Source organism: Lactuca saligna, chromosome 7 (genome assembly GCF_052625555.1).
Source record: "Lactuca saligna cultivar CGN05327 chromosome 7, ASM5262555v1, whole genome shotgun sequence".
Taxonomy (NCBI): domain Eukaryota; kingdom Viridiplantae; phylum Streptophyta; class Magnoliopsida; order Asterales; family Asteraceae; genus Lactuca; species Lactuca saligna.
In genome coordinates this window covers 142,256,024-142,281,920 of record NC_136423.1, presented here as the reverse complement: position 1 = coordinate 142,281,920, position 25,897 = coordinate 142,256,024, and the positions used below count along the sequence as shown (strand labels likewise).

The 25,897-nt window shown below is 38.6% G+C and overlaps 1 protein-coding gene and 1 non-coding gene across 3 annotated transcripts; both read left to right on the top strand.

Annotated features, from left to right (window-relative positions):
- The first annotated feature begins 15,473 nt into the window (after nt 1–15,473).
- MCCB (3-methylcrotonyl-CoA carboxylase) lies at nt 15,474–18,814 on the top strand. Of its 2 annotated transcripts, XM_078964988.1 has the most exons (10): nt 15,474–15,858; nt 16,143–16,262; nt 16,470–16,904; nt 16,999–17,089; nt 17,286–17,527; nt 17,612–17,776; nt 17,857–17,931; nt 18,136–18,267; nt 18,362–18,418; nt 18,516–18,814. In XM_078964988.1, exons 1-10 carry the CDS (start codon nt 15,625–15,627, stop codon nt 18,717–18,719), a joined length of 1,755 nt encoding a protein of 584 aa, XP_078821114.1. In that variant the 5' UTR covers nt 15,474–15,624; the 3' UTR covers nt 18,720–18,814. The 2 variants fall into 2 exon arrangements, with proteins under 2 accessions (XP_078821114.1, XP_078821115.1); XM_078964989.1 differs by lacking the exon at nt 15,474–15,858 and having other exon boundaries at nt 16,149–16,262; nt 16,477–16,904.
- Nucleotides 18,815–20,139: 1,325 nt separating this feature from the next.
- Nucleotides 20,140–20,212, top strand: TRNAR-UCU (transfer RNA arginine (anticodon UCU)). The gene has a single exon. It is a non-coding gene; the product is annotated as a tRNA-Arg (tRNA).
- Nucleotides 20,213–25,897: the final 5,685 nt, after the last annotated feature.

Sequence of the window (25,897 nt, the reverse complement as noted above, 5' to 3'; positions counted from 1 at the left end):
TTTCAAAAAAAAAAAAATCATTTCTTTAAAACATAATTTCATTCAAAACAACCATAAAAATCCAATGTTACATAGTCATAATACAAAACATGTCAAATCCCAAGATCAACTATATCCAAATCCGCCTGCGGGTGTGTGTACGAGTCATGTCAGCGCCTTCCCATGGTCCTCGCTAGTACCTAAAACACATAACACAACAACTGTAAGCACAAATGCTTAGTGAGTTCCCCAATATAGCACTTACACACACACACACACCTTTCCAGGTCATGACCTTCCGGTCCATGTGTCTCAGGGGACTTCCGTCCCAACCCGGTAAACCTTCTGGTCCTACCCATGTCGACCTTCCGATCCATAACTCCCTGATCTTCCTGTCTACATCATAATGCCTTTCGGCCCATAACATAATGCCTTCCGGCCCATATCAAGCATAGCATACATAACGCATACAAAACAGGCAACTAATAACATACAATGCATATATCTTATAGCATACCAGACCTTCCGGTCACACATAGGTACCCTTCCAGGTACAATATAGTGAGAAGACTCACCTCGTATGATGTCTAGTGTCTAGCGTGCTCGATATCTCGGAATCTCGCAACAACGACCTAGCCTCGCCTAATCACATCAAGTAATTATTCCAAATCATTAATGGCTCTCAAGGCTATGCTATCTTCCTTCCTAAAATTCCACAGATGGGTAAAAGACCATTTTACCCCTCCCTGACCCAAAATCCACATGTTGACGAAAACCCTAAAAGTCAACAGCAAGCAGTACGCGGGGCGTACTCTTGCACTCGAGAAACGGGGTACGCGACCCCCTACGCGGTGCGTACTGGGATTACGCCCAACGTAATGCCCAGTTTCTTTATCCAACACATTCAGGTCTTAATCGGTTAAGACTTTCATCCAAACTTCAGATCTGACTCCTCTAATATGACTTAATCCATAAAGTTGAAACCTTTAAGCCTTTGCATGGTTGTAAAGGTCACTTTGTGCTCAAAACACCTTTCATCTTTTCATAATGAGACTATAACTCATGCATGACACAAGATCCACATCCTAGACTAGATTTTTATGACTCCTCAACACATTATACACTAGAAAAGGTCAGATCTAAGCTTATGGAGACTCTTTGCACATAAAGTCTCCAACTTTGAACCAAAAACCCTAAAAATGGTCCAACAAGCAAAACTTATGAAGAACAGGGAAAGCTTTGAGCTTTTTTACCATTGTAGAACTCGGATCTACACTTGTTCTTCAACTTCTAGCTCCAACAATGGCTCCTTCTTCTCATTCTTCACCCTGATTTCGGGCTGTTACAATTCTCCCCCACTAGAACCAGACTTCGCCCTCGAAGTCTCATGCTGCGAACAACTCCGGATGTTGCTCCCGCATCTCCGACTCTGACTCCCAAGTCAGCTCAGACCCTCTCCGATGTTGCCACTGGACCGGAACCAGGGGCACTTCCTTGTTCCTCAGAACCTTGATCCTCCGATCCAAGATTGCGATCAGCTTCTCAGCATAATTCAGACTTGCGTCCACCTGGATATCCTCTAATGGTACCACTGCCGACTCATCGGCAATACACTTCCTCAGCTGTGACACGTGGAAGGTATCATGAATCTGGTCCAACTCCACAGGTAGCTCCAAGCGATACGCTACCTTGCCCACCCTCGCGATCACCCTAAACGACCCAATGTACCGGGGTCCCAGCTTGCCCCTTTTCCTGAATCGGATCACTACTTTCCAAGGAGATACCTATAGGAGCACGAAATCACCAACCTGGAACTCGAGTTCGGATCGTCGCCTATCTGCATAACTTTTCTGGCGACTCTGAGCGGTCAACAACCTCTGTCTGACCTGTTGTATCTGCTATGTCGTCTGAAGCACTATCTCTGTACTATTGTCACACCCCCAAACCAAGGATGGCGGAAACGTCCGGGGGTGGAGGACTTCATGTATAGTATCATAACCACAATTTCAATAGTAATTTAAGCAAACACAACCAACATATATATATATATATATATATATATATATATATATATATATATATATATATATATATATATATATATATGAAAAAGTTACGTCACTTGTATGAATTACATGTTTCAAAATCAATTACAATATGCTAACAAAATATGAAAAGTTTGACGCCTTAACGTCCCATCCTCAAAAGCACTTGATTACCTGTTTAGTGATTTCTTGAGAATACAAGTTGTTTGAAAAGTGTCAACACAAAGGTTGGTGAGTTCATAAGCTTTTATTATAAAACTTAGTAGAAGTCTTTCACATGTAAATGTCGCGTTTGTTTCAGAAAAATCCGATATTTTCCTTGAAATCCGTATAATGTAGCCTTATAACCAAAGACCAAAATGTATAAGAAATCATCCTTACTTAGTAGAAATGTCGTGAGTTTGAAATGATATGGAAAGTAAATTTTAAATCAACCTATAAACCTACTTCAGTTTTATGAAATCCCGTAAACTTTATGAATTGTTATCTCCCTAGGTGAGTCGCTATAATCATACTGTGACTATGTGAACCTGCCACAATGTTTCTCAGGCGTCGCGAAAATGAAATGACATTTGTCACCCGTAGACCTGCAGGTCCCACTGTAGCTAGCAGCAAGGTGTGGGGTGTCAAACCCAATATAGATCTATATACAAGTATCACGTTCTCCCTCAAGGAGATTCTGATTATAACTACCAGGAATTATATCCCGCACTCGGACGTACGGGGAGAGAGAGTCTCACAATATAGGTTAACAAGTTTACGTGAAATGTGTGTGAATATAAATCTTTCTTGTATGAATGCACCCTTTTTGTACGAGTGTGTTGAGTGATGTATCATAAACTATACCTATTATAGTTTATCTAAAATGTATGTAATATGTATGAACTCTTTTATGAAAATGTATTAGTGTTATGAATTTGTCAAACTATACCTTTATAGTTTAATATACGTGTTCTAAAATGAATGATTAATATTTATTATGAATTACTTAGTTTCAGTTCATGATGACAAACTAACAAGGAAACGCATTCAATAATTAGAACTTATGATTATACACTTTGCTCAACATAATACAAAGTGTTATGATATTTACATGCTGTTGGCTAACTTTAGCCATTTTTCCCTGTTTTGGAAAAATCATGGAAAATTCATACAAAGTCGAAAACTAGATCCGTAAATTCTGAGAGTTCATAAAATGTGTCTAGTTTACTCATAATTTTTATCACGATTTTTAATGACCTACAACTTGGGTGAATAAGTCCAAAATCACAGACTGGTCCGGATTGTTGTTTGAAATGATAGGCAGTTTTGTAAAAATCACCATAAATTGTAGAAACATTTTATGGAGATGTTCAAGTAGCCATTTTAAAGCTAAGAACTTGAACTATTTGCACCTTGTACAGTTTTAAAAACAAAAATGTTTAAGATGCCCAAAACAATCCGTGAATGGAGTTGAAATTATCTGATGAAGGCTGTTAGAAAATTTTAGTTATGTTCTTGGTGTTTTAACTTGTATTCCCCCCTGAAAACTTGAGAAAACATGAAAATGTAGGGGTATGAACTCACCTTAAGTGATTTCAGTAGATGATTGTTGAAGAATGGAAGTGTTTAATTCAAGAACACTTGGAGATGCCTTGAAGATTTTCGAGAATCTAACATTATAGTTATGGAGTTTGCGTAAGCAATCAATGATTTGAGTAGAATGAAGTGAAATAATCATAAGGAGGATAAATTTTTACTTACCAAGAGTGGAAGAACACTTGAAAATCAGCCTTGAATCTCGAAATTTATGTAGAAAAAGTTTGAGAGAAAAGTGGTGTTTGATACTTGGTGAAATGAGAGCAAATGAGAGAAAATGAGGAGAGATGATGTTTGTTCCAGCTCTAAAAACGTGAGAATGAGTGTAATTTGAGTGCAAGGGACATTGAAGTGACCTAGGTAAGGTGGGGAGGTATGGCTGGTCATAGAGTGGGTGTGGGGTGGTTGCTTGTGTCATAAGTTAAGGCAAAGTCAACACTCCACCTTAAATAAATCCCCCATTAGATCTTTATTATTTAGATAATGATTTTCATCAAAATATGTTTAAATTATGAATATTTAGGGTTTATTATGTTAAAATATAATTTCTGGAGAAAATCCCGCTTTAAAATCACGAAAAACGAGCTTAAAATGTTAAAAATATCAAAAAGGGGCTAAAAGTGGCAAAATTCCGAAATCTGGCCGAGGTTCGGCCTTCTGATGCTGAAACCGAGAGAAGAGAGGGTAGAAACCGAGAGGGGAGAAGAGAGAGAGTAGGAACCGAGAGGGGAGAAGAGGGAACAGAGAGGCGCGAGTAGACAGAGAGGAGAGAAGGAGCTGAGAGGCGAGAGGACAGAGACCGAGAGAAGAGAAGAGAAGAGACAGAGAGGCGAGAAGACAGAGACCGAGAGACCGAGTAGAGACAGAGAGTGAGAAGCGACCGAGAGAAGGCGACAGAGACCGAGAGAAGAGAAGAGAACAGAGAGGAGAGAAGGAGCAGAGACCGAGAGGAGCAGAGATCGAGGCTCGGTCTCGCATGCCTCAGCCAACAGAGGCTCGGTTCTGATCCTAAGAGGCCTCTCTTCTTGGTTTCGGTTCCTAAAGCCTATTTTTCTCGTTTTCGCCCCGCTTTAAGCCGTTTTTGACCCGGTTAAGGGTCGGAATGACCCGAATGATTCTAAAAAGTTACGGGAACTTTTGAGAGAGATTTGGGAGAGATTTGACATTCTTGGAGAGATTTCTCATACAGAGAGATATTTGAGAGAGATTTCACATACTTGGAGAGATTTGGGAGAGATTTCACATACTTGGAGAGATTTGGGAGAGATTTGACATTCTTGGAGAGATTTCTCATACAGAGAGATATTTGAGAGAGATTTCACATACTTGGAGAGATTTGGGAGAGATTTCACATACTTGGAGAGATTTGGGAGAAATTTGACATTCTTGGAGAGATTTCTCATACAGAGAGATATTTGAGAGAGATTTCACATACTTGGAGAGGTTTGGGAGAGATTTGTCATAGAGAGAGATAGAGTGAAGACGGTTGAGAGAGGTTTCAAGTGTGGCATTTGTGAGTGTCCGGCTTCGCAAAGTAAGGTCCGCAAACACTGTTAAGCCTTGTTTAAGGATCTTACACATTCCCGATGAGTATGCAACATGGTTTTTTTTTATCAGTTTAGTTCATCGATTTGCTCTAAGGCTCAGGAAATTTTAACACAAGATTTTTCCCAAGTGAAGTTTTCCCATTAATATAGCAAGTTATACAGTATGAACATAACACAAACCCTAATACACAAGGTTTAATCGAGTTGACCGGTTTTACTTGATGACTCGACTTGACTCAAGATTGACGATTGTCACAACTATCCATAACACGCTACCCTACCTGGCCCCAGCAAATGGGGGTATGACACCTCCTTCCATACAACAGCTCAAAAGGTGGTATACCAATGCTCAAGTGATGGTTGTTGTTATAGGAAAACTCAGCTAACGGAAAATATGTGTCCTAACTCCTGCCAAAATCCAGTACACATGCCCGGAGCATGTCCTCAAGCGTCTGAATTGTCCGCTTACTCTGTCTGTCCGTCTGTGGGTGGTATGTGGTACTGAAATGCAGCCTCGTACCTAACTCCTCTTGAAACTTCTTCCAAAATCTGGAAGTAAAACGCACATCTCGATCTGAAACAATCGAGATCGGAACTCCATGCCGTGATACCACCTCCTTCACGTACAACTCTGCCAACCTCTCAGCAGAAGAGCTTTCACAGATAGCAAGAAAGTGAGCGCTCGTCGTCAAGCTGTCCACGATCACCCAAATCGCATCGACACCCCTAGCAGTCCTCGACAATTTGGTGATAAAATCCATGGTAATCTGTTCCCACTTCCACTCGGGAATCTCTAACGACTGTAACTTACCATGCAGGCGCTGGTGCTCGGCCTTAACCTTGCGACAGGTCAAGCACCTCTCTACGAACCATGCAACATCCCTTTTTATACAGGGCTACCAATACTCTTTCTTCAAGTCCAAATACATCTTAGTGGCCCCGGGGTGGATCGAGAACTTCGATCTATGCGCCTCCTCCATCAAGATAGTACGCGTCCCGCCCACAAACGGTACCCAAACCCGACCCTGGAAGGTCATAAGTCCTCGAATATCGGTAACAAACTCCGATACCTGCCCGATCACTCGCTCTCTCTTGCGGTTCTTCAGTCTCACGGCTTTCGCTTGGGCCCCTCGAATGGTGTCCCATACCGGAGTTATCATTGTTAATCTCATGCAAATATCTCGAATCGGGGCGCCCTCTGCCCTACGGCTCAGGGCATCGGCTACCACATTAGCCTTGCCCGTGTGGTACATGATCTCACAATCATAATCCTTTACTACATCCAACCATCTCCTCTGGCGCATATTCAGGTTGGGCTGATCCATCAAATACTTCAAGCTCTTGTGGTTCGTGTATATCGTACATAGAACCCCATACAAATAGTGACGCCAGATCTTGAGGGCGAACACTACAACCCCCAATTCCAGATCATGAGTGGGATACCTCGACTCATGAGGCTTAAGCTGCCTCGGTGCATATGCTATCACATGCCCGCTCTGCATAAGCACCGCTCCCAACCCGGATATCGATGCATCACAATATACCATGAAATCCTCCATCCCTTTCGGAAGGGCTAACACCGGGGCTTCGCATAATCTTTGGCGAAGTGTCTCGAACGAGGTCTGCTGCTCCGGACCCCAAGAAAATGCAACACCCTTCCGGGTCAACTTGGTGAGTGGCATGATGATCTTGGAGAAATCCCTGATAAATATCCAATAATAGCTTGCCAATCCTAAGAAACTCCTGATCTCAGTACGTGACCACGGCACTTCCCAACTCATCACAGCCTCAATCTTGGCCGGATCGACCAATATCCCCTGCTGGTTAACAAGATGCCCTAGGAACTAGACCTCCCGTAACCAAAAATCACACTTGGAGAATTTGACGTAAAGCCTCTCTGAGGATTTCCCTCAAATGCTCCTCATGCTGCTCTGTGGATTTCGAATATACCAATATCATCGATGAAAACAATCACCGATCGATCCAACATCGGCCTGCACACCCTGTTCATGAGATCCATGAATGTGGCTGGTGCATTGGTGAGCCCAAAAGGCATCACCACAAACTCGTAATGCCCATAACGAGTTATAAACGTTATCTTATGGATATCTTCATCCCGAACCCTCATTTGATGATAACCCGACCTCAAGTCTATCTTGGAGAACCAAGACGCTCCCTGCAACTGATCGAACAAATCATCGATCCTCGGTAACGGATAACGGTTCTTGACCGTTAGCTTGTTCAACTCCAGGTAATCAATACACATCCGGTGTGAACCATCCTTCTTCTTGACAAAAAGGATCGGCGCTCCCCAAGGTGAGCTACTCGGTCTAATAAACCCTTTTCCTAACAGCTCCTGAAGTTGCGAGGATAACTCCTGCATCTCGGATGATGCAAGGCGAAAAGGTGCCACCCCTGGCACCAGGTCAATACGAAACTCCACCTGTCTCTCGGGAGGCACACCCGGAAACTCCTCGGGGAAAACGTCAGGGAACTCCCACACAATTGAGACCTCATCGATCGAACTTGACCTCCTAGCGGCCACTCGTGTCTCCATCACATAGGCCACAAACCCTCTGCAGCCCTGCTGTAAACTCTGTCTCGCCCTAGCATCCGAACAAAATGCTAACTCAGGATGGGTACCCTCACCGTACACCATAAGTACTCCCCCACTAGGGTCTTGTATCATCACTAACTGACACTCGCAGTCTATAACAGCTCCAAATCGGCTCAACCAATCCATGCCCACTATAATACACACATCCCCCATCGCAATCGGGACTAGATCTATCGGGAATTCCACACTGAAGATCTCAAGGATACATCCTCGAATCATATCCGTGGCATACACTGCTCGCTCATTAGCTATAGAAACTCGCAGAGGTCGACTCAAGGCCTCTCGACAAATACTTATATGACGACTGAAGGCTAAGGACACAAAAAATCGACTCGCTCCCGAGTCAAATAACACTAAGGCAGGTACAAAATTCAGAAGAAAAGTACCTACGCATAACATAATATAAGCATAATATCTCAGACTTAAATAAATGGAGAGAAGAATACATACCGACCACAACGTCGGGTGCTGCACGGACCTCCTCCGCTGTCAACTGGAAAACTCTCCCACGAGCCTTCGGAGCCTCGGCCTTCACTGATCGAACCTTAGTAACCCTAGCAGCAGGTGCAGATCCTTGCGCTGACCCCTTATGCAACTGTGGACACTTGGCCTTTCGATGGCCAGTCTGGTTGCAATGAAAGAAAACCATAAATCCCTTGGGGCAATCCTTAGCGATATTCCCCTCCTTGCCACATTTGTAGCAAGCACCCGATCGACAAGCTCCCTCATGACCCTTGCCACACTTCCCGCAAGTGCGGCCCTTCTGGCCTCCAGTCCTCAAATCAGCGGGCTTGGCCCGCTTGACTGCCGGCTGAGACTGATTTGGTTTCCGATTCATCCTCTGAGACTCGGTCTCCTCCCTGGCCCGAGTCTCCAACTCGATCTCCCGCTTCCGGGCATTTGCCTGAAGGCTAGCAAATGTACGGTACGTCGAGCTCGAAACGAACTCTCGAATGTCCCTCCTAAAAATGCCCAAATACCAGCTCATCCGTGCCTGCTCAGTAGACACCTGCTCAGGGCAGAACAACGCCCTCTCATGAAACTTCCGGGTAACCACAGTAACCGAATCATTACCCTTCTTGAGGGTCAAGAACTCCTGAACCAATCGTTCCCTCTCCACCGGGGGAAAATACTTGTCCCTGAACATAGCGGTGAACCTCTCCCAGGTCACCTTAGAAATCTCTGCCAGAGTGAAGCTCGCCGTTACGAACTTCCACCAATCCTTCACTCCCAAGCGAAGCTGGTTCAAAGCGAACCGCGCCCTCAAGTGTTCTGGACAAGAACACGTATAGAAACATCCCTCAATGTTAGAGATCCACCTCATCGCCGCAATCGGGTCCTGCGTCCCATCGAACTCTAGTGGCTTTGTGTTGCTGAACTCCCGAAACAACAACGAGTCACCTCCCTGAGGTCTGGTAACAGCAATAGCTGCAGCAGCTGCAGCCTCAGTCACCGCTGCATACCGCTCATCAAAGATCTCAATCAGTGTGGTCTTGATGTCCCCAAACATCTCTAGAATCTTATCCCGGATGGCAGCAGCCACCTCCTCATGAATCAATCGACAGATCTCCTCGTCACTGACCCACTGCTCTCAGGTGTGCGTCGTGTCCCAACCATGATACCTCTGAAATACAACATAAAAATATCAGAGACTTGATCAAGCATACTCTCACTCGATAACGCAGCCCTACTCGTCCTCCAATACCCAAAGGATTCTTACTTGGGCTACTCACTGATCCGGTGTCTTCAGTAGTACGGGCCCTATACTCCTGACCACACCGTATCAACATTCACCCCAATTCCTCCTCGTTGGATCTCGGATCGCAAGTACTCTACTCTCGCTATGCATTGGCTACCTACTCGCTCTCAAGGCATCTCATAGCAGAAGGATTGTCCTAGGCTAAAGCATCATAAATCAGGCCACTCTAGTCCTAATATAAATACCTAGCCTACTCTAACATGCATAACAGAACATAGCATATCTCATAACACATAATGTAAGGGTATTCTGGGGATTCACCATTCGGGTGCTGGCTGACCGTACACACTGATCTGCTCTGTTTGTTTCAAAACTCCTAGCTCTTTTAGAAATTTAGTTTTTATTGTTGAAAATTTATCAAATCCTCAGTTTGAGTTCAGATACGCCCAAAGGTGCATCCGAGTCCCTCAAACCAAGGATCTGATACCAACTTGTAACAACGTAATTTTTCAAAAAAAAAATTCATTTCTTTAAAACATAATTTCATTCAAAACAACCATAAAAATCCAATGTTACGTAGTCATAATACAAAACATGTCAAATCCCAAGATCAACTATATCCAAATCTGCCTGCGGGTGTGTGTACGAGTCATGTCGGCGCCTTCCCACGGTCCTCGCTAGTATCTGAAACACATAACACAACAACTGTAAGCATAAATGCTTAGTGAGTTCCCCAATATACCACTTACACACACACGCCCTTCCAGGCCATGACCTTCCGGTCCATGTGTCTCAAGGGACTTCTGTCCCAACCCGGTAAACCTTCCGGTCCTACCCGTGTCGACCTTCCGGTCCATAACTCCATGACCTTCCGGTGTACATCATAATGCCTTCCGGCCCATAACATAATGCCTTCCGGCCCATATCAAGCATAAAAACATAATGCATACAAAACAGGCAACTAATAACATACAATGCATATATCTTATAGCATACCAGACCTTCCGGTCACACATAGGTACCCTTCCAGGTACAATATAGTGAGAAGACTCACCTCGTATGATGTCTAGTGTCTAGCGTGCTCGATATCTCGGAATCTCGCAACAACGACCTAGCCTCGCCTAATCACATCAAGTAATTATTCCAAATCATTAACGACTCTTAAGACTATGCTATATTCCTTTCTAAAATTCCACGGAAGGGTAAAAGACCATTTTACCCCTCCGTGACCCAAAATCCACATGTTGACTAAAACCCTAAAAGTCAACAAAAGTTAACATCAAGCAGTACGTGGGGCGTACCAGCTCCTGTACACGGGGCGTACTCTTGCACTCTAGAAACGGGGTACGCGACCCCCTACGTGGCGCGTACTGGGATTACGCCCAACGTAATGCCCAGTTTCTTTATCCAACACATTCAGGTCTTAATTGGTTAAGACTTGCATCCAAACTTCAGATCCGACTCTTCTAATATGACTTAATACATAAAGTTGAAACCTTTAAGCCTTTGCATGGCTGTAAAGGTCACTTTGTGCTCAAAACACCTTTCCTCTTTCCATAACGAGACTATAACTCATGCATGACACAAGATCCACATCCAAGACTAGATTTTTATGACTCCTCAACACATTATACACTAGAAAAGGTCATATCTAAGCTTATGGAGACTCTTTGCACATAAAGTCTCCAACTTTGAACCAAAAACCCTAAAAATGGTCCAACAAGCAAAACTTATGAAGAACAAGGAAAGCTTTGAGCTTTTTACCTCAGAAAGGATCTCCAACCACTGTATAACTCGGATCTACACTTGGTATTCAACTTCTAGCTCCAACAATGGCTCCTTCTTCACCTGGATTTCGGGCTGTTACAGGATTCTTCACCACTATCACCATCCTTGGTAAGTTTTTGCTTAGATCTATGGTTTAGCTTCTTGATTTCTTTAAAAATCTCCTCCTAACTCATACCATTTTGTGAATCATGCATCTTAGAGCCATCTAAGTCCCAAAGTTCTTGAAGAAGCTAGCTAGGACCAAAAATCTCTCCATTTCTTCTTCAAAACCGAAACAACAAAGGTGAGTTCATACCCCCTTGTTTTCGGTTTTTAAATGTTTTTTTTTTTTTGGGGGGGGGGAGAGAGAGAGAGAGAGAGAGAGAGAGAGAGAATACAAGTATTATGTGTTGATCTATGTGTATTTACATGTTATGTGTGATTTTCTTAGTTTATGTTGTGAATATGTGGTAAAACTCTACAAATCTCAAAAACTTTAACCAAAATGGGTGAGATTAATGAACTAAGACATACTAGTCATCATACTACAAAGATAAAAATGTATTATAAGCTTATGATGTGAAAAACAAAACAAAAATCATGTATAAGGATCACCTTGTCAAATAAAGAAAAGTTTGGGCAAAAAGTGACCACTTCGGTTTTATAAAGATCAAAGAGGCCATATTACTTAAAAATTTTGTTTTTATGATAATTAACTTTTTAAAGGACCAAAGATGAAATTTTTTGGCAAAATGGGCTTAAATTTAGGCCTTAGGGGTTTTGGGCCCAAAATGTGAAAATTTAGAGTTTTTAGGGGTTAAAATGTTATATCATCAAAACATGAGCCAACAACAGGAAATAAATTAAAATAAAGGCCAAAAATGTAAAATTTTCTAATTTGGGCCGAAAATGTAAAGTTTTTGGAAAATGGGCCGAAAATGTAAACTTTTATAAAATAAGGGCTGGAAATGTCAATAAACATATTTTGGGCTAAAATTTTAAAACAAATTCATAAATGGGCCAAAATGCAAAGTTTGATGGTCTATGGGCCAAAAATATTATTTTCACCAAAAAGGAATATAAATGTCATTTTATTCAAATAAGAGCTAAAAATGAAAGTTTCGGTGAAAAATTGGCTGAAATAGTCAAATAAGTATTTTGGGTCAATTATGTCAATTATTGAACAACTGGACCAAAAATATAAATTTTTATAACATAAGGGATTTAAAAATGGTATATATATATATATATATATATATATATATATATATATATATATATATATATATATATATATATATATATATATATATATATATATATAGGGATGAGAAAATGGGCCGAAAACCCGAACCGAACCGAGAACCGAACCGAATTAGACCCGAATAAGCAATTCGATTCGGTTTTCGGGTATCTATATAAGGCTTATTCGGTTTTCGGGTTATTCGGTCCAGGTTACCCGAATAAGGGGTTATTTGGTCCAAAAAACCGAACCGAATATGAAGAGTCTTTTTTCCGTTGCGACCTTGCGTGAGTCGATTTAGTGTTTAATTTGTTTCTTTAAAAAGTTTGTTATGAAATCATAAGCTACAAAAGTCATAAAAAATACAATATTTATTCGGGTTATTCGACTCCTTAATCATCTTGTACATGTTATTTGGGTTATTCGGGTTATATACTTATAGATAGATTTTTGGGTGTTTTGGATGTTTAATATTTAGTGTTTAATTTCTTTCTTTAAAAGATTTGTTATGAAATCATAAGCTACAAAATTAATGCAAAATATTCAGGTTATTCGACTACAAAATCATTTTGTACATGTTATTCAGGTTATATACTTATGAAATCATAAGCTTCAAAAGTAATACAAAATATTCAGGTTATTCGGGTTATTCGACTACAAAATATCCGGGTTATTCGGATTATTCGACTCCTTAATCATATTGCATATGTTATTTGGGTTATTCGGGCCGGAACCGAACCGAACCGAATAATACCCGAACCGAACCGAACCCGTATTGCTTATTTGGTTCGGTTTTCGGTTCATACGATTTGCTTTATTCGGTTCGGTTCGGTTCGGTTCCGACCCGAATAACATCCCTATATATATATATATATATATATATATATATATATATATATATATATTATTAAAAATCAAACATTGGATATTTTATAACATCCCGAATTAATGCTTCGTTTAGAAGCACTATACCACATCAAACATACAAAAATGGAATAATGGTACGAATGGCCTGATACTTGTAATACATGCTTATTGGGCCTTAGTGACCCAATGACATGCTCAATGGGTCTAAATTAATTTTTACATATTATTGGGCCTTAGTGGCCCATTCACATGTTAATTTTGCTAGGAGAGATTCATTGTATGCTTAATGGGCTTCAACGTGTCTGTTTGCATGCCATCAAGCCCAAAAATAACTTACGTGTCTAACGGGCCACAAATGTCCTTGTTCACGTTTGTTGGGTCGTGTCTTTCACATTCAAGTATCATTAGGTGTTAGTAAATCAAACTACGTTAATAGTAAACATATTCATGTGACAAATCATTGGGATGTAGTGAGAACTATCAATTGACACCATTAAGTATTTGGCCGTAATATGTAGTTATAATCAGAGTCTCCTGGAGGGAGAGCGAGAGTTTGTGTATAGATCTATACGGAGGTGACTCCCTCACACCTGAGTTGTTCGCTACAGTTAGGCAAGGTCAGTCTAGGGTGATAAAATCTTGATCAAAACCGATGTTTGGAAAAATGCCAAGACAGACGAATTAGTCATTATTATGCTTGGTTATAACGACTCACGTAGAGATCCATTACCATCGATACAATACGGGAATCAAAGTGCTTAAATCATGATCATATGAAAACAATTCATGTTGTAATACGAGGACTATGACACTTTTATAAATCAGAAAATAGATTTTCTGGGGAAATACTATTATTCATTACCTTCTACTTACAACAGATACAAATCATGAAATTTTTTGAATTGCTTACTTATACATGTTTTTACAATGGAAATCACACATACATTTATACTTGATCATTACATCATTTTCATACAATTTACAGAAAATATCATATTTTATGGGTTATACAAACATTACAAAACCTTTTAGTCAAACATGCTTATGAACTCACCAACGTTATATATATCGACTATTTTCAAAATAACTTGTATTATTAGGTAATCGTTAAGCTGAAGAATCGTCAAGAGTATTTTGGAAATTTTATTATGATGTGTTAATCTTCATACAATTTATGTTTTGGAATGTGTACTGTAAAACAATATACTTGATGTCAACAACACTAGTTGTACTATGTAATGTTTGGTGATGATTGTGTTATGTTTCATGTATATTCATTGTGATTATATTTCAATTGATAGTCACACGAGCCCTCGGACGTTTCCGCCGTCTGGTTCGGGGGTATGACATACTCGTCTTATGCTTACGGTTCACAATTTTATTACCATCTGAATCGAACCGTCCGTGAAGACTTCTAATTTAATACATATTAAATGACATAAATTAGTAATCAAACAAATAATTTTTTTGGAACGACAAATTTGTTATACTACTAAATTACTTTTAAATCCACATATATCTCTAACCGGAGTTGAACAATAACTTTACCTATTGAGGCACTCAATTAAAGAATCGAGACAACAATTTTTGAATAGATCAAATTGAATTTCAAAATATTCACAATGAATTTCTGGTGCATCAAGTCTATATGTTAATATTTTTATTATCTTAATTAATCAATTATTTCCAATTTAAACGAACAATTTACTTTAAAACAATATATTGTTATATTTTATAACCATTTTAAATATTTTGCTGGTTGATCATATTTTATAAATTATTTGACATATCTTAAAACAAAATTCTAACATGAACTAAGAACGATAGCAGTTCCATAACAACCGATTTTATACTATGTTGTAAACTGGATTGAAGGATATGGTTTCTACTCAAAATAAGATCAAACCAACATAATAAAACCGATAAAAAACCGTCTAAATTGATTTATTAAACTTGATTTTAGTTTTGTACCATTTTCCGCATATAATGTTAGCATGTAAAAGTTGACCTTTTTTCTTATTATAGGCACCTTCTATTCATGGCAATTAACTTCTACATCTATAATCTATAATTTATAATAATAATAATAAATAATTTGTTTTATAGTCCTTGTTCATTGTGATATCAATTTTGAAATGTATGCGTATCGATAACGGGATATGAATTACAGACAAGCAGAAAGCAAAGCCAACTAAACACGACGCATACTTCATCTTCCATTTTGCTTGCTTTATATATCATCGTCTTCACTCCTTATACACCAGAAATACAGTAAAGCTAAAATGTTAGGGTTCTTAGTAAGAAGTGCAAAATCCAGCTCAGTATCATCTCCATATCGATGGCGTTCATCAATCAGCTCCACCCAGATGATGTATTCAAGCAATCGCGATTACGGCACCCAGCTGCAAGGACACAATGTCCTTCCCGATGGTATCGACCGGACTTCCGATTCATTTATTCGAAACTCGAAGGAAATGGAATCTGTCATTTCTCAACTTCACTCTCGTATCAATCAGGTTTGTTTTCTCTACTTCTGGATGTAAATTTAGCTGTGTAATTTTCTAGTAAATTGAGGATGTGAACGATGCGACTGGCTGCCTTTAGCAAAATTTTAGTACTCGTGAATTTAAATGCTTGCAATGAATGTATTTGAATTAGCGATAATTTGTTAACGCGATTGCATCTTGGCATACGAGATTTGAGATATCGATTTGGATTGTAGATGTAGAAATTCGGACTGCACTCCATGCGAGTGTTATGAAGTGAATTTTTAACGATTTTGTATTCCTTATGTAAAAAGGTTACCCAAGGTGGAGGAGCAGCAGCTATAAAGAGGCATAAAAGTAGGAACAAGCTGCTTCCAAGGGAGAGAATCGATCGGTTACTGGATTCTTCTTCTTCGTTTCTTGAGCTTTCCCAGGTTAGAAACTTACTTTTACAATTTAGGATCAAACATTGCTATCCACAAGAGGAGTTTCTCTAAATTCTTTGATCTAATTTCGTGATAAGAAAGATCTGAAAACAGAACTTTCAAATCATTTCACTGGAATCATATGATAAGCAACAATCTCTTGCCAATGTTGTTTCTTCTTCTTCATCTGTTCATTTCTTTTACATTCAATTCAAGCTTGCAGGCCACGAATTATATGAAGAATGTCTTCCATCTGGAGGCATCATAACTGGAATAGGACCAATACATGGAAAACTCTGTATGTTCATTGCAAATGATGCAACAGTCAAAGGAGGCACGTACTACCCCATTACAGTCAAGAAACATCTCAGAGCTCAAGAGATTGCTGCTAAATGCAGATTACCATGTATATATCTTGTTGACAGTGGTGGTGCTTTTCTTCCAAAACAAGCTGATGTTTTCCCTGATAAAGATAATTTCGGTAGAGTATTTTACAACCAAGCCCTCATGTCTTCAGAAGGTATTCCCCAAATTGCCCTTGTATTAGGCTCTTGCACAGCAGGTGGGGCCTACATACCTGCCATGGCTGATGAAAGTGTCATGGTTAAAGGAAATGGCACCATTTTCTTAGCTGGCCCACCATTAGTAAAGGTAATTTTAGATGATATATATGTTATTCTTGTGTTATATTTTATAATTTATGTTTGGTTTTTATATATTTATCTAAAAAGTCTAGTTTTTTTAGGCTGCTACTGGTGAAGAAGTATCTTCTGAAGATCTTGGAGGTGCAGATGTGCATTGCAAGGTATCAGGTGTTTCAGATTATCTTGCTCAAGGTAAACTATTTATATTTTTTACCCATAATATTAATGTATTTACATTTTTTACCCATAACAGCTTTATATAACTTATAAAATTTTCACATGTTTCATGTTGCATATTGCTTTCGTTGACAAATACAAATAAGTGCATTGCTGTTATGGTTTACTATCATTGATACTAATTTTACAAAATTGCCCTTCATACTGGCAGATGAACTTCATGCACTATGTATAGGAAGAAACATTGTTAAGAACTTACACATGGCTGGGAATGAAGGGGTAAATAGTAATTTACAAGGCATGATTTCTGATTACAAAGAGCCATTGTATGATGTGAAAGAGCTTCAATCAATTGCCCCTACAGACCTAAAACAGTCATTTGACATTCGATCACTTATTGCTCGCATAGTTGATGGAAGTGAATTTGACGAATTCAAGCAATTGTATGGCACTGTGAGGGCTAAATTACCACTTTACCCCTGAACCTATTTCCATCAAGATTTTTTTTTTCTTAATATTCAACTTTGCGTTTTGCAGACACTTGTAACAGGATTTGGTAGAATTCTTGGACAACCGGTGGGTATAATTGGAAATAATGGGGTTTTATTTTGTGAATCTGCTCTTAAAGGAGCCCATTTTATCGAGTTATGTTCTCAACGGAATATTCCATTGGTGTTCCTTCAAAATATTACAGGGTTCATGGTATGTGAGGAGAAGGGTAAAATGGTAATTTAGCAAAGTATGTTGTTATTTGAAGCCCTCATTTTGTTGTGATGTGATAGGTTGGATCAAAATCAGAGGCAAATGGTATAGCAAAGGCAGGAGCAAAAATGGTGATGGCTGTTTCTTGTGCAAAGGTTAGTTTCTTTTTCATCTTTTTTTATATATATTCCGAAAATGCCCTTTGGAGTTTGGACATTTGGTTTGAGTTAGTTAGTTCTATGTAAGTTCTTTGAATTTCTTTGAAATGTTGTAGTTTAAAACTAAAAGAAGCAATAAATAACCTTGAGAAAAGTCTTTCAGGAGTAAAATGACGAAATTACCCTTGTGTTTTTTTATAGGTACCCAAGATTACTATTGTTGTTGGTGGAAGCTTTGGGGCTGGAAACTATGCAATGTGTGGGCGGGCATATAGTCCGGATTTTATGTTCTTCTGGCCGAATGCAAGAATAGGTGTGATGGGTGGTGCTCAGGTAGGCTCTATGCTCTTTTGGTCAAAGGGTATTTTGGGTATTTGAAAATTAGTCAAAATAGTCAAAATGGTATACTGATCTTAAATTGTAACAGGCGGCTGGGGTGATGTCTGAGATAGAAAAAAGCAAGAAGAAAAAGGAGGGAATCCAGGTAAATAATTAATTAATTAATTTAAAAAAAAAAAAAAAGTGATCAATTTATTAAAAGCCACATCATAAAGGGGTAATTTGGTGATTTTACTTTACAGTGGTCAAAGGAGGATGAAGAGAAGAGTAAGGCGAAATTTGTTGAGGCGTACGATAAGGAAAGCAGTGCGTATTATTCGACAGCAAGATTATGGGATGATGGGGTTATTGATCCTGCTGACACTCGCAAAATTTTAGGGCTTTGTATCTCTGCTTCTAATAATCGTACACCGGAACCCACTACATTTGGTGTATTTAGAATGTAAACTTATATTTAGAAAAAAAAAATGTTTATAATGGATTTAAATACCATGGAATTTGAAGAATAATTTGGTAGAGTAAATTACAGTTTTAGTCCCTATGGTTTGGGCTGATTCGCAACACTTTGAAAAGTTGATAACTAACATCCCTATGGTCTCAAAAAATTACACAAATGGTCCTTCCGTCTAAATCCGTTAGAAACGCTCCGTGATTTGATCATCTTCTCAAGCATATTTTCAAAATCAAAACTAGGATCAAAATTAATCAACCACATATACTGATGCAAAATAAAAATAAAAACACAAAACTTTTTCTTAATTTTTCATCCCAAATTCACAAATTTAAAAGCCAATAAAACCCAAAAAATGAATGTGGTATGCATATCATATTTCATCTTCGTCCCGGGTTTCCTTAAACCCACAACCACCCCTTGCATTCCGGTTCGTTAAAATGACAACCAACATCTTCATCTTCTTTCCAAGTTCATTCCAGATTCACAACCACCGCCTGCAATTAGATCAAACCAACACAACAACCACCTGAATCCTTGGTCATGGTAACAACAAAAGGAAGATCGACAAACTACAAATCCAACTTTTGGATTTTATAAACCCAAACAAAAGTTAACAAAATCAACATCTCATTTGCATATATTTCGAGTTGAGTTTGGGTTTGATCGAGATGTTTTTTAACAGTTTTTTAGGTTTTAAGAGGTTGAATAAGTTGTTGCTTGTGAATCTGATAGGAGAAGTCTGATAATTTGTTGTCATGATTGAGTAAAAACCGATGGAGAAAAGTGGAGGGGATCACTTTAGTTTCTTTTATTGGTGTTGATTAAAGTTTTCGGATGAGAAGGGGTGGGTGGAGGTGACGGTAATTGTGGTGGGGAGACCATACTATTTGCAGCATATAAATGGGAGATGAAGTGGGAGTTGTCGAAGGAGATGCAGGTGGTGATGTAGCCTAGGTGGTGGTCAACGGTTGTCGCCAACAATAGTGCTGGAGACAGTGAGAGTGAGAGGGGAGACACGAAGAGTATGTGTGAAATGAAGAATGGAGGATTTTTATGTTAGGGTTTATTATTTTATTTTGTTTGTAGTCTTATTTTCAATCTTTGTAGTTCTACAAATTAAAATAAAAATCATAAACTAAAAGATAAGGCGTATATTTGTCATTTTACTGATATTTACCATCTGATTTCTATCAGGGTTATCGCTCAGGACCATCGTTGTAATTTCTCAAAACAATAAAGATGGTATGTGTCAAAATTTCAAAGATTGGACCAAACTTGCGAACTCAATCAAACCACATAGACTATTATTTGTAATTTACTCATTTAGTTATTATACTTGAATTTTGAAAGTATATAAGACTATTATTTAAGATGGGTTTGTGATATTATAATTGAGAAACTAAAACAAAAAAGCGCCCGTGGCCTAATGGATAAGGCGTCTGACTTCTAATCAGGCGATTGTGGGTTCGAGTCCCACCGGGCGTGTAATTTTTTTAATGTCCGTACTTGAAAATATTTACATGGACATCTTAGGTCCATACGATTTACATCACAGAACCTACAATTTTTGTTTCAAATCTTGTTCGTGATGTGGATATATTTTGCCAAAATACCTATAAATGACTTTAATAGGCTGACGATATCAATTGATGTATGATGAAAACAAGTTCATTGAAGTTTGCAGATGGATTCTAAAAATATACTATCAACCCTCAATATTTCTTATTTTTCACTATTTCATCATGAATTTTAGCACAAAATCCTAGTCTTCATCGATACGACTATACGAGAAATATTAAGTTTGAAGTATAGTCGGTGGTAATAACTGGTATAGTATATGTCTAACGATATTTAAAGTACATAGGGTGCTTCAACTTGGATAAATACTATTAATAAATTCTTGGTAACACAACTTATGCATAGCTTTGATACAGATTCTAAAGGGTAGATTTAATTTCTCTAGAAGTACACGAAATGGTGATAAATTGAGTTACATATAATTCTAGTGACTTGTGAGTTGTGACTGATAACTTTTTGTAGATTATGGTGCTTTGCTTTCAATAGAAAGGTCTTTGAATGTCGCCCTATAATTTTGAAAAATGTTTTTTTTTTTTTTTTTTTTTAATTCTTGGCTCAATGGATATGTTTGATGAAGTTGTTCGAACTTCATGGGCTGAATTTCAAGGCGATAAGTCTGATTTTATTTTAAAGACATTAAAGTTTTTTAAAACTTAAATCAAGGAATGGAAGTGTTCTATTAATATTGTTGCAAAAACCAACAAGAGGGTGGTTGAAAGCAAACTAATGGAGATTGATAAACTTTTGGAAGCTGGTCTCGGCTCACATGTGCTAGAAATGGAGTGGAAAAAAATCTTGATAGGTTATATGAAATGGAGAAGATGGAATGTAGTGATTTGGTTAAACAATGTGAAATTAAGTGGGTCTTGGAATGAGATGATAATACAAAGTTTTTCAATAGAATAATAAAGAATAAGAGGCGACACGAGACTTCTAAAGAAATACGGATGGATGATAAGTGGATCACACAAACAATAGGTTTGATCCGAGTTTTTTAAAATATTACAAAAATAAGTTTGAAATTTATTTAAGGGGGTTCTGTTGAGTACTTGTAGTCATCGATTTAGAAGTATGGATCCAAATCAATCAGAAGTGTTGGATGTCATCTCGTCGATTGAGGAACTACATGATGCAATTTGGGTTTGTGGTAGTGACAAGGCCACATGACCAAATGTTTTTTTTTTGTCAAAAGGTACTTAGATTTGATTAGTCATTATACATATGCATTTGTGGTGGAGTTTTTAACTTGAATTTTATTTCATCGGGATGCAACTCTTCATTTATCACTTTAACTCCTAAGGTGGTAAATCCTCTTCTTATTAAAGATTACGGACTAATTATGTTTGTTGGCATCCAATATATGATTATTGCAAAGCTTTTAGCTCTTCGCTTAACAAAGGTTATTGATATAGTGGTGAGTTCAGAGCAACATGTTTTCATTAAAGGAAGACAAATTTTAGATGGGTCGGTAATTGTAAATTAGGTGGTTGACTTGTCTAAGTTGACCACTAAAAAGTAGGGCTGTGCAAAAAACCGCACCAACCGCACAAACCGCCCGCACCGCACCAAACCGCACCGCATAATGCGGTTTAGAATTTCGTGGTGCGGTTTGCGGTTCATCATTTTATCAAACCGCACTATGCGGTGTGGTTTGCGGTTTGTATTTATAAAACTGCGGTTCAAACCGCACCGCACCGCATGTAATATATATATATATATATATATATATATATATATATATATATATATATATATATATATATATATATATATATATATATATATATATATATACACTTTTTTTTCTTTACTTTTTTATAACTTCAAATCACAATTTAGAAATTATGTGTATATTTTTCTTACAATAATCAAATATCTATAACATAACATTAAATCACTATTAGATTAAGATCTCATGTTTAAAAGAATATAGCAACTATAACGGCAATATAAAACAATAACAATGGTACTTACAAAACTATAGTAGCATGAGTCACAATTTATTAAAAACGATTTAACTCGAAAATTGTATTTGTTTTTATAAAATGAAAGCAATCAATTTTTTTAACCCGATCAAGTTTTTGGTTTTTTGATAGATATAATGTTGAACAACTCATCAAACCGCACAAACCGCAACTAAACCGCATAAACCGCCCGCATCAAACCGCACCGCATCACGCGGTTTTGAACATCTGTGGTGCGGTTTGCGGTTTCTAAAATATTCAAACCGCATATGCGGTGCGGTTTGCGGTTTTGACTCGAAACCGCACCAAACCGCACCGCGCACACCCCTACTAAAAAGTCTTATGATGTTCAAAGTGGTGTAACATCCATAAAATTATGAAACTTTAAAACTTTTCCATCCATTCAAAAACCATTATTTATTACAAAAATTGTTTTCAAAATAGTTCCATATCAGAGCATCCCATAAATGAAATCGTAAAATGCGAGGAGGTGCACGATCACACCTTCGCCTTCCCACGATTATCCGAAGTACCTGAAACAAAATCCAAAATTATAAGCCCAAAGCTTAGTGGGTTTCCCCTAAAATACCAACGCCATACAAACATAGCCATATTATGGCAAACAAACAGCATGCATATTGAGCCATCAGCCTGATTGGACCGCCTAGCAAAGCCATCAGCCTATCTGGACCGCTCTCCGAGCCATCGACATGTCTGGACCGCCACGCGGGCCTTCAGCCTATCTGGACCGCTCGTCAGGCCTCCGATCTGACTAGTACACCCTTACCGGGTCTGCAGTCTATCCGAGTCGCCCTGGGTATGTTGGCCTAGAGGACAAAGCAGAGACTGCCTCAATCCATCCCCAATCACACAATTGACACATAAATATCAAATGCTAGCATATACAAATAGTCAGTCCGATCTAACAGATTACTAATCATAGCATCATCATATATACCAAGATACCGACCTAACAGGTCACTAGCATAACATCATCCTATATACCAGGATACTAACCTAACAGGTCACTAATATATCAATATGCAATAAACTCGGATACAAATCTGAAAAGGGTCGGCATTAGTTCCTTCAACCCTGTTAGTATGGTGAGGACAACTCGCTTCACAATGTCGATCGGAACTGAAATATCAATGATCCATTTCCATAAATACCCAATTTACCACAATACCCCCAAAAGTCAAACTGGTCAACCCTTGGTTAAAGTCAAAGTCAACGATCAAGGTCAGCAGTCCATGTTGACCCAACTCGTCGAGTTCCTTCAGAACTCAGAAAGTTGCGAAAATCCCAGTAAACTCATCAAGTTACCAAGTAACTTGTCGAGTCTATGCAGTATCCAGAATATCGGGGAAACCCTAACCAACTCGTCGAGTCACCTTGCTAACTCGTCGAGTTCATGCAGAATCCAGAAAGCGGGAAACCCTCATCCAACTCATCGAGTTGACTATGCAACTCATCGAGTTCCTTCAGCCATTTCGCATTCAGCTCATTCCAATCGAGTTCATGGCTTCAAACTCTAGATCTGGCTTCCTAGGGTGAAGTTACCACATAAAGTTGCTAACTTTATGTGCATGCATGGTCTCATGAGGCTAAAATCGTCCATATTAAGCTTAGGAAGAGTTTTAGGGCATGAAGAATGGCCAAATCTTCATAAAGCTTGAGGCTTTCTAATAAAGAGGGCCTAGAGGAGTCTAGATCTGAATCCATATCCTTTTGATAAGTTCCAACCCAAGAATGACCCCCATTTTGCACCAAAATGCCCATAAACTTGTATAAGAAGAGATCTAAGGGATGGAAAGCCAAGGTAAATACTTTTTACCTCCAAATGAGTGCCAACACGATGTAGATGCTGGATCTACAAGCTTCTTCCCGTTCCAAGCCTCCAAATCTTAAAGCATCCTTCAAGAAATACACCAAACACACTCTTTTAGCCTCAAAAACACTCAAATAAGGTTTACTTCACTTAGGGTTTGCTCTCTGGACGTGAAAGTGGAAAGGGTGGCTGGGAGAAAGGACTTAAGGTCCTTTAAATAGGGTGCAAACCCTAAAAATTAGGGTTTTCATGCACAACCTCTACTCGTCGAGTTGGGTCCTCCAACTTGTCGAGTAGATTCTAGAATTCACGCGGCTTTATCAGTTTCTACACGACCAGTTGTGGCAACCAACTTATTGAGTAGCTCCAAAATTTTGAATATGAAAGCTTTAAATAAACACCTGGGAGTCGGGATGTTACAAGTGGATTTTAAGAAAATCTATGATTCACTTTCTTGGGCTTTTTTCTATGATATCTTTCATTGGTTTTTTTGGTAATTTGTGTGCTTTAATTAGAGCATGCCTCTCTAATGTTTCCTCTTCTCTGTTGATTAATGGATGCCTGTCACAACTAGAAATTTTTAGTGCCTTGTAACTACAACACTTATGTCAATTATGAATAAAAAACATGAAATCATGCATGATGCTTACTCTATGACAACAAAATTTCAATCAAACACTTCATACAAGCACTATAAATAGTCAACAAGTAATTGGAAACCCTAGAAGTCCTTGTTTAAGTCCATTTTGGACCAGGACTTCCTTATTGGGCCCAATGGACCAATAAGCTTCCAATTGGAATATCTTGGGCTTAGAACTCTTAAATGGGCTCTAATTGGACCCACTTTCATTTATTTTAACGTTTTGGGCCATATTGGGCCTAGAATGAAATAAAATACCCAAATAAAACATATTGGGCCATAATTAACCTAATTTAGCCCTAATAGGTTATAAAAATCATATTTATAATTACTTGGGCCAAACATCATCTAACTTAACTATAATATGGGATTAAGGTCAAAAAGCCCAAATCTTCTCTCTTTTCTCCTCTCTCTCGGCCCAAACTTCAAACCCAAGAAGGAGGGTTGACTTTTGGCTAGCCATATCAGTTTTATTTGGTGGATAACTAAGCATTATACTTCAAAGATCCATGTCCTCTCCCATACTTCCATGCAACCTCACTTCTCTCTTCCTCTCCTTCTTTTTCCTTCGGCCGATAGCAAGAGAATAAACACACACACCTCACAAAACTCTCTCTAAATAACTCAAGAATCATCCACTCTTCTTCATCCAAAATCTCGAAAATTTGGCTTGAAGTCTAAGGATCTTCATCAAGTAATTCATCATCTAAGGTAAGTTAATGGCTAACTTATGATCTAACTCCCTTCATTTCATCAAAATCTCTTCTAAATCCATTCAATCTTGTGATCTTGCACCTTAGAAGCTCTTTAAGTTCGAAATCTTCCAAGAAAGGTTGCTAGGGCTGAAAATAACAACAAACTCTTCTCTTTTGTTCTTCAAAACTGATCCACAACTCAAGGTGAGTTTCATACCCCCTTCTTTTCGGTTTTTATGAGTTTTATGGGGGGAGAATACAAGTAAATGTGTAGATCTATGTGTAAATGTATGCTATGTGTGATTTGATGCATGTATGTGTGTGATATTATGTGTTTGTGATGAATATGTTATCCAACAAGTGTGTAAAACCAAGATCTAAAACATGAGGAAGGAAATAAACATAACTTAAACTATTTTACACTAATCAAGTCAAGAAAAATAGTTTATATGGTTAGGATGA

Excerpts from the sequence above, each read along its gene's own strand:
- MCCB (XM_078964988.1), top strand. The coding sequence starts at position 15,625 with ATGTTAGGGTTCTTAGTAAGAAGTGCAAAATCCAGCTCAGTATCATCT. Across the intron at positions 16,263-16,469 it reads CGTTTCTTGAGCTTTCCCAG|CTTGCAGGCCACGAATTATA; the intron begins GTTAGAAACTTA and ends ATTCAATTCAAG. Across the intron at positions 18,419-18,515 it reads AGAAAAAGGAGGGAATCCAG|TGGTCAAAGGAGGATGAAGA; the intron begins GTAAATAATTAA and ends TTTACTTTACAG.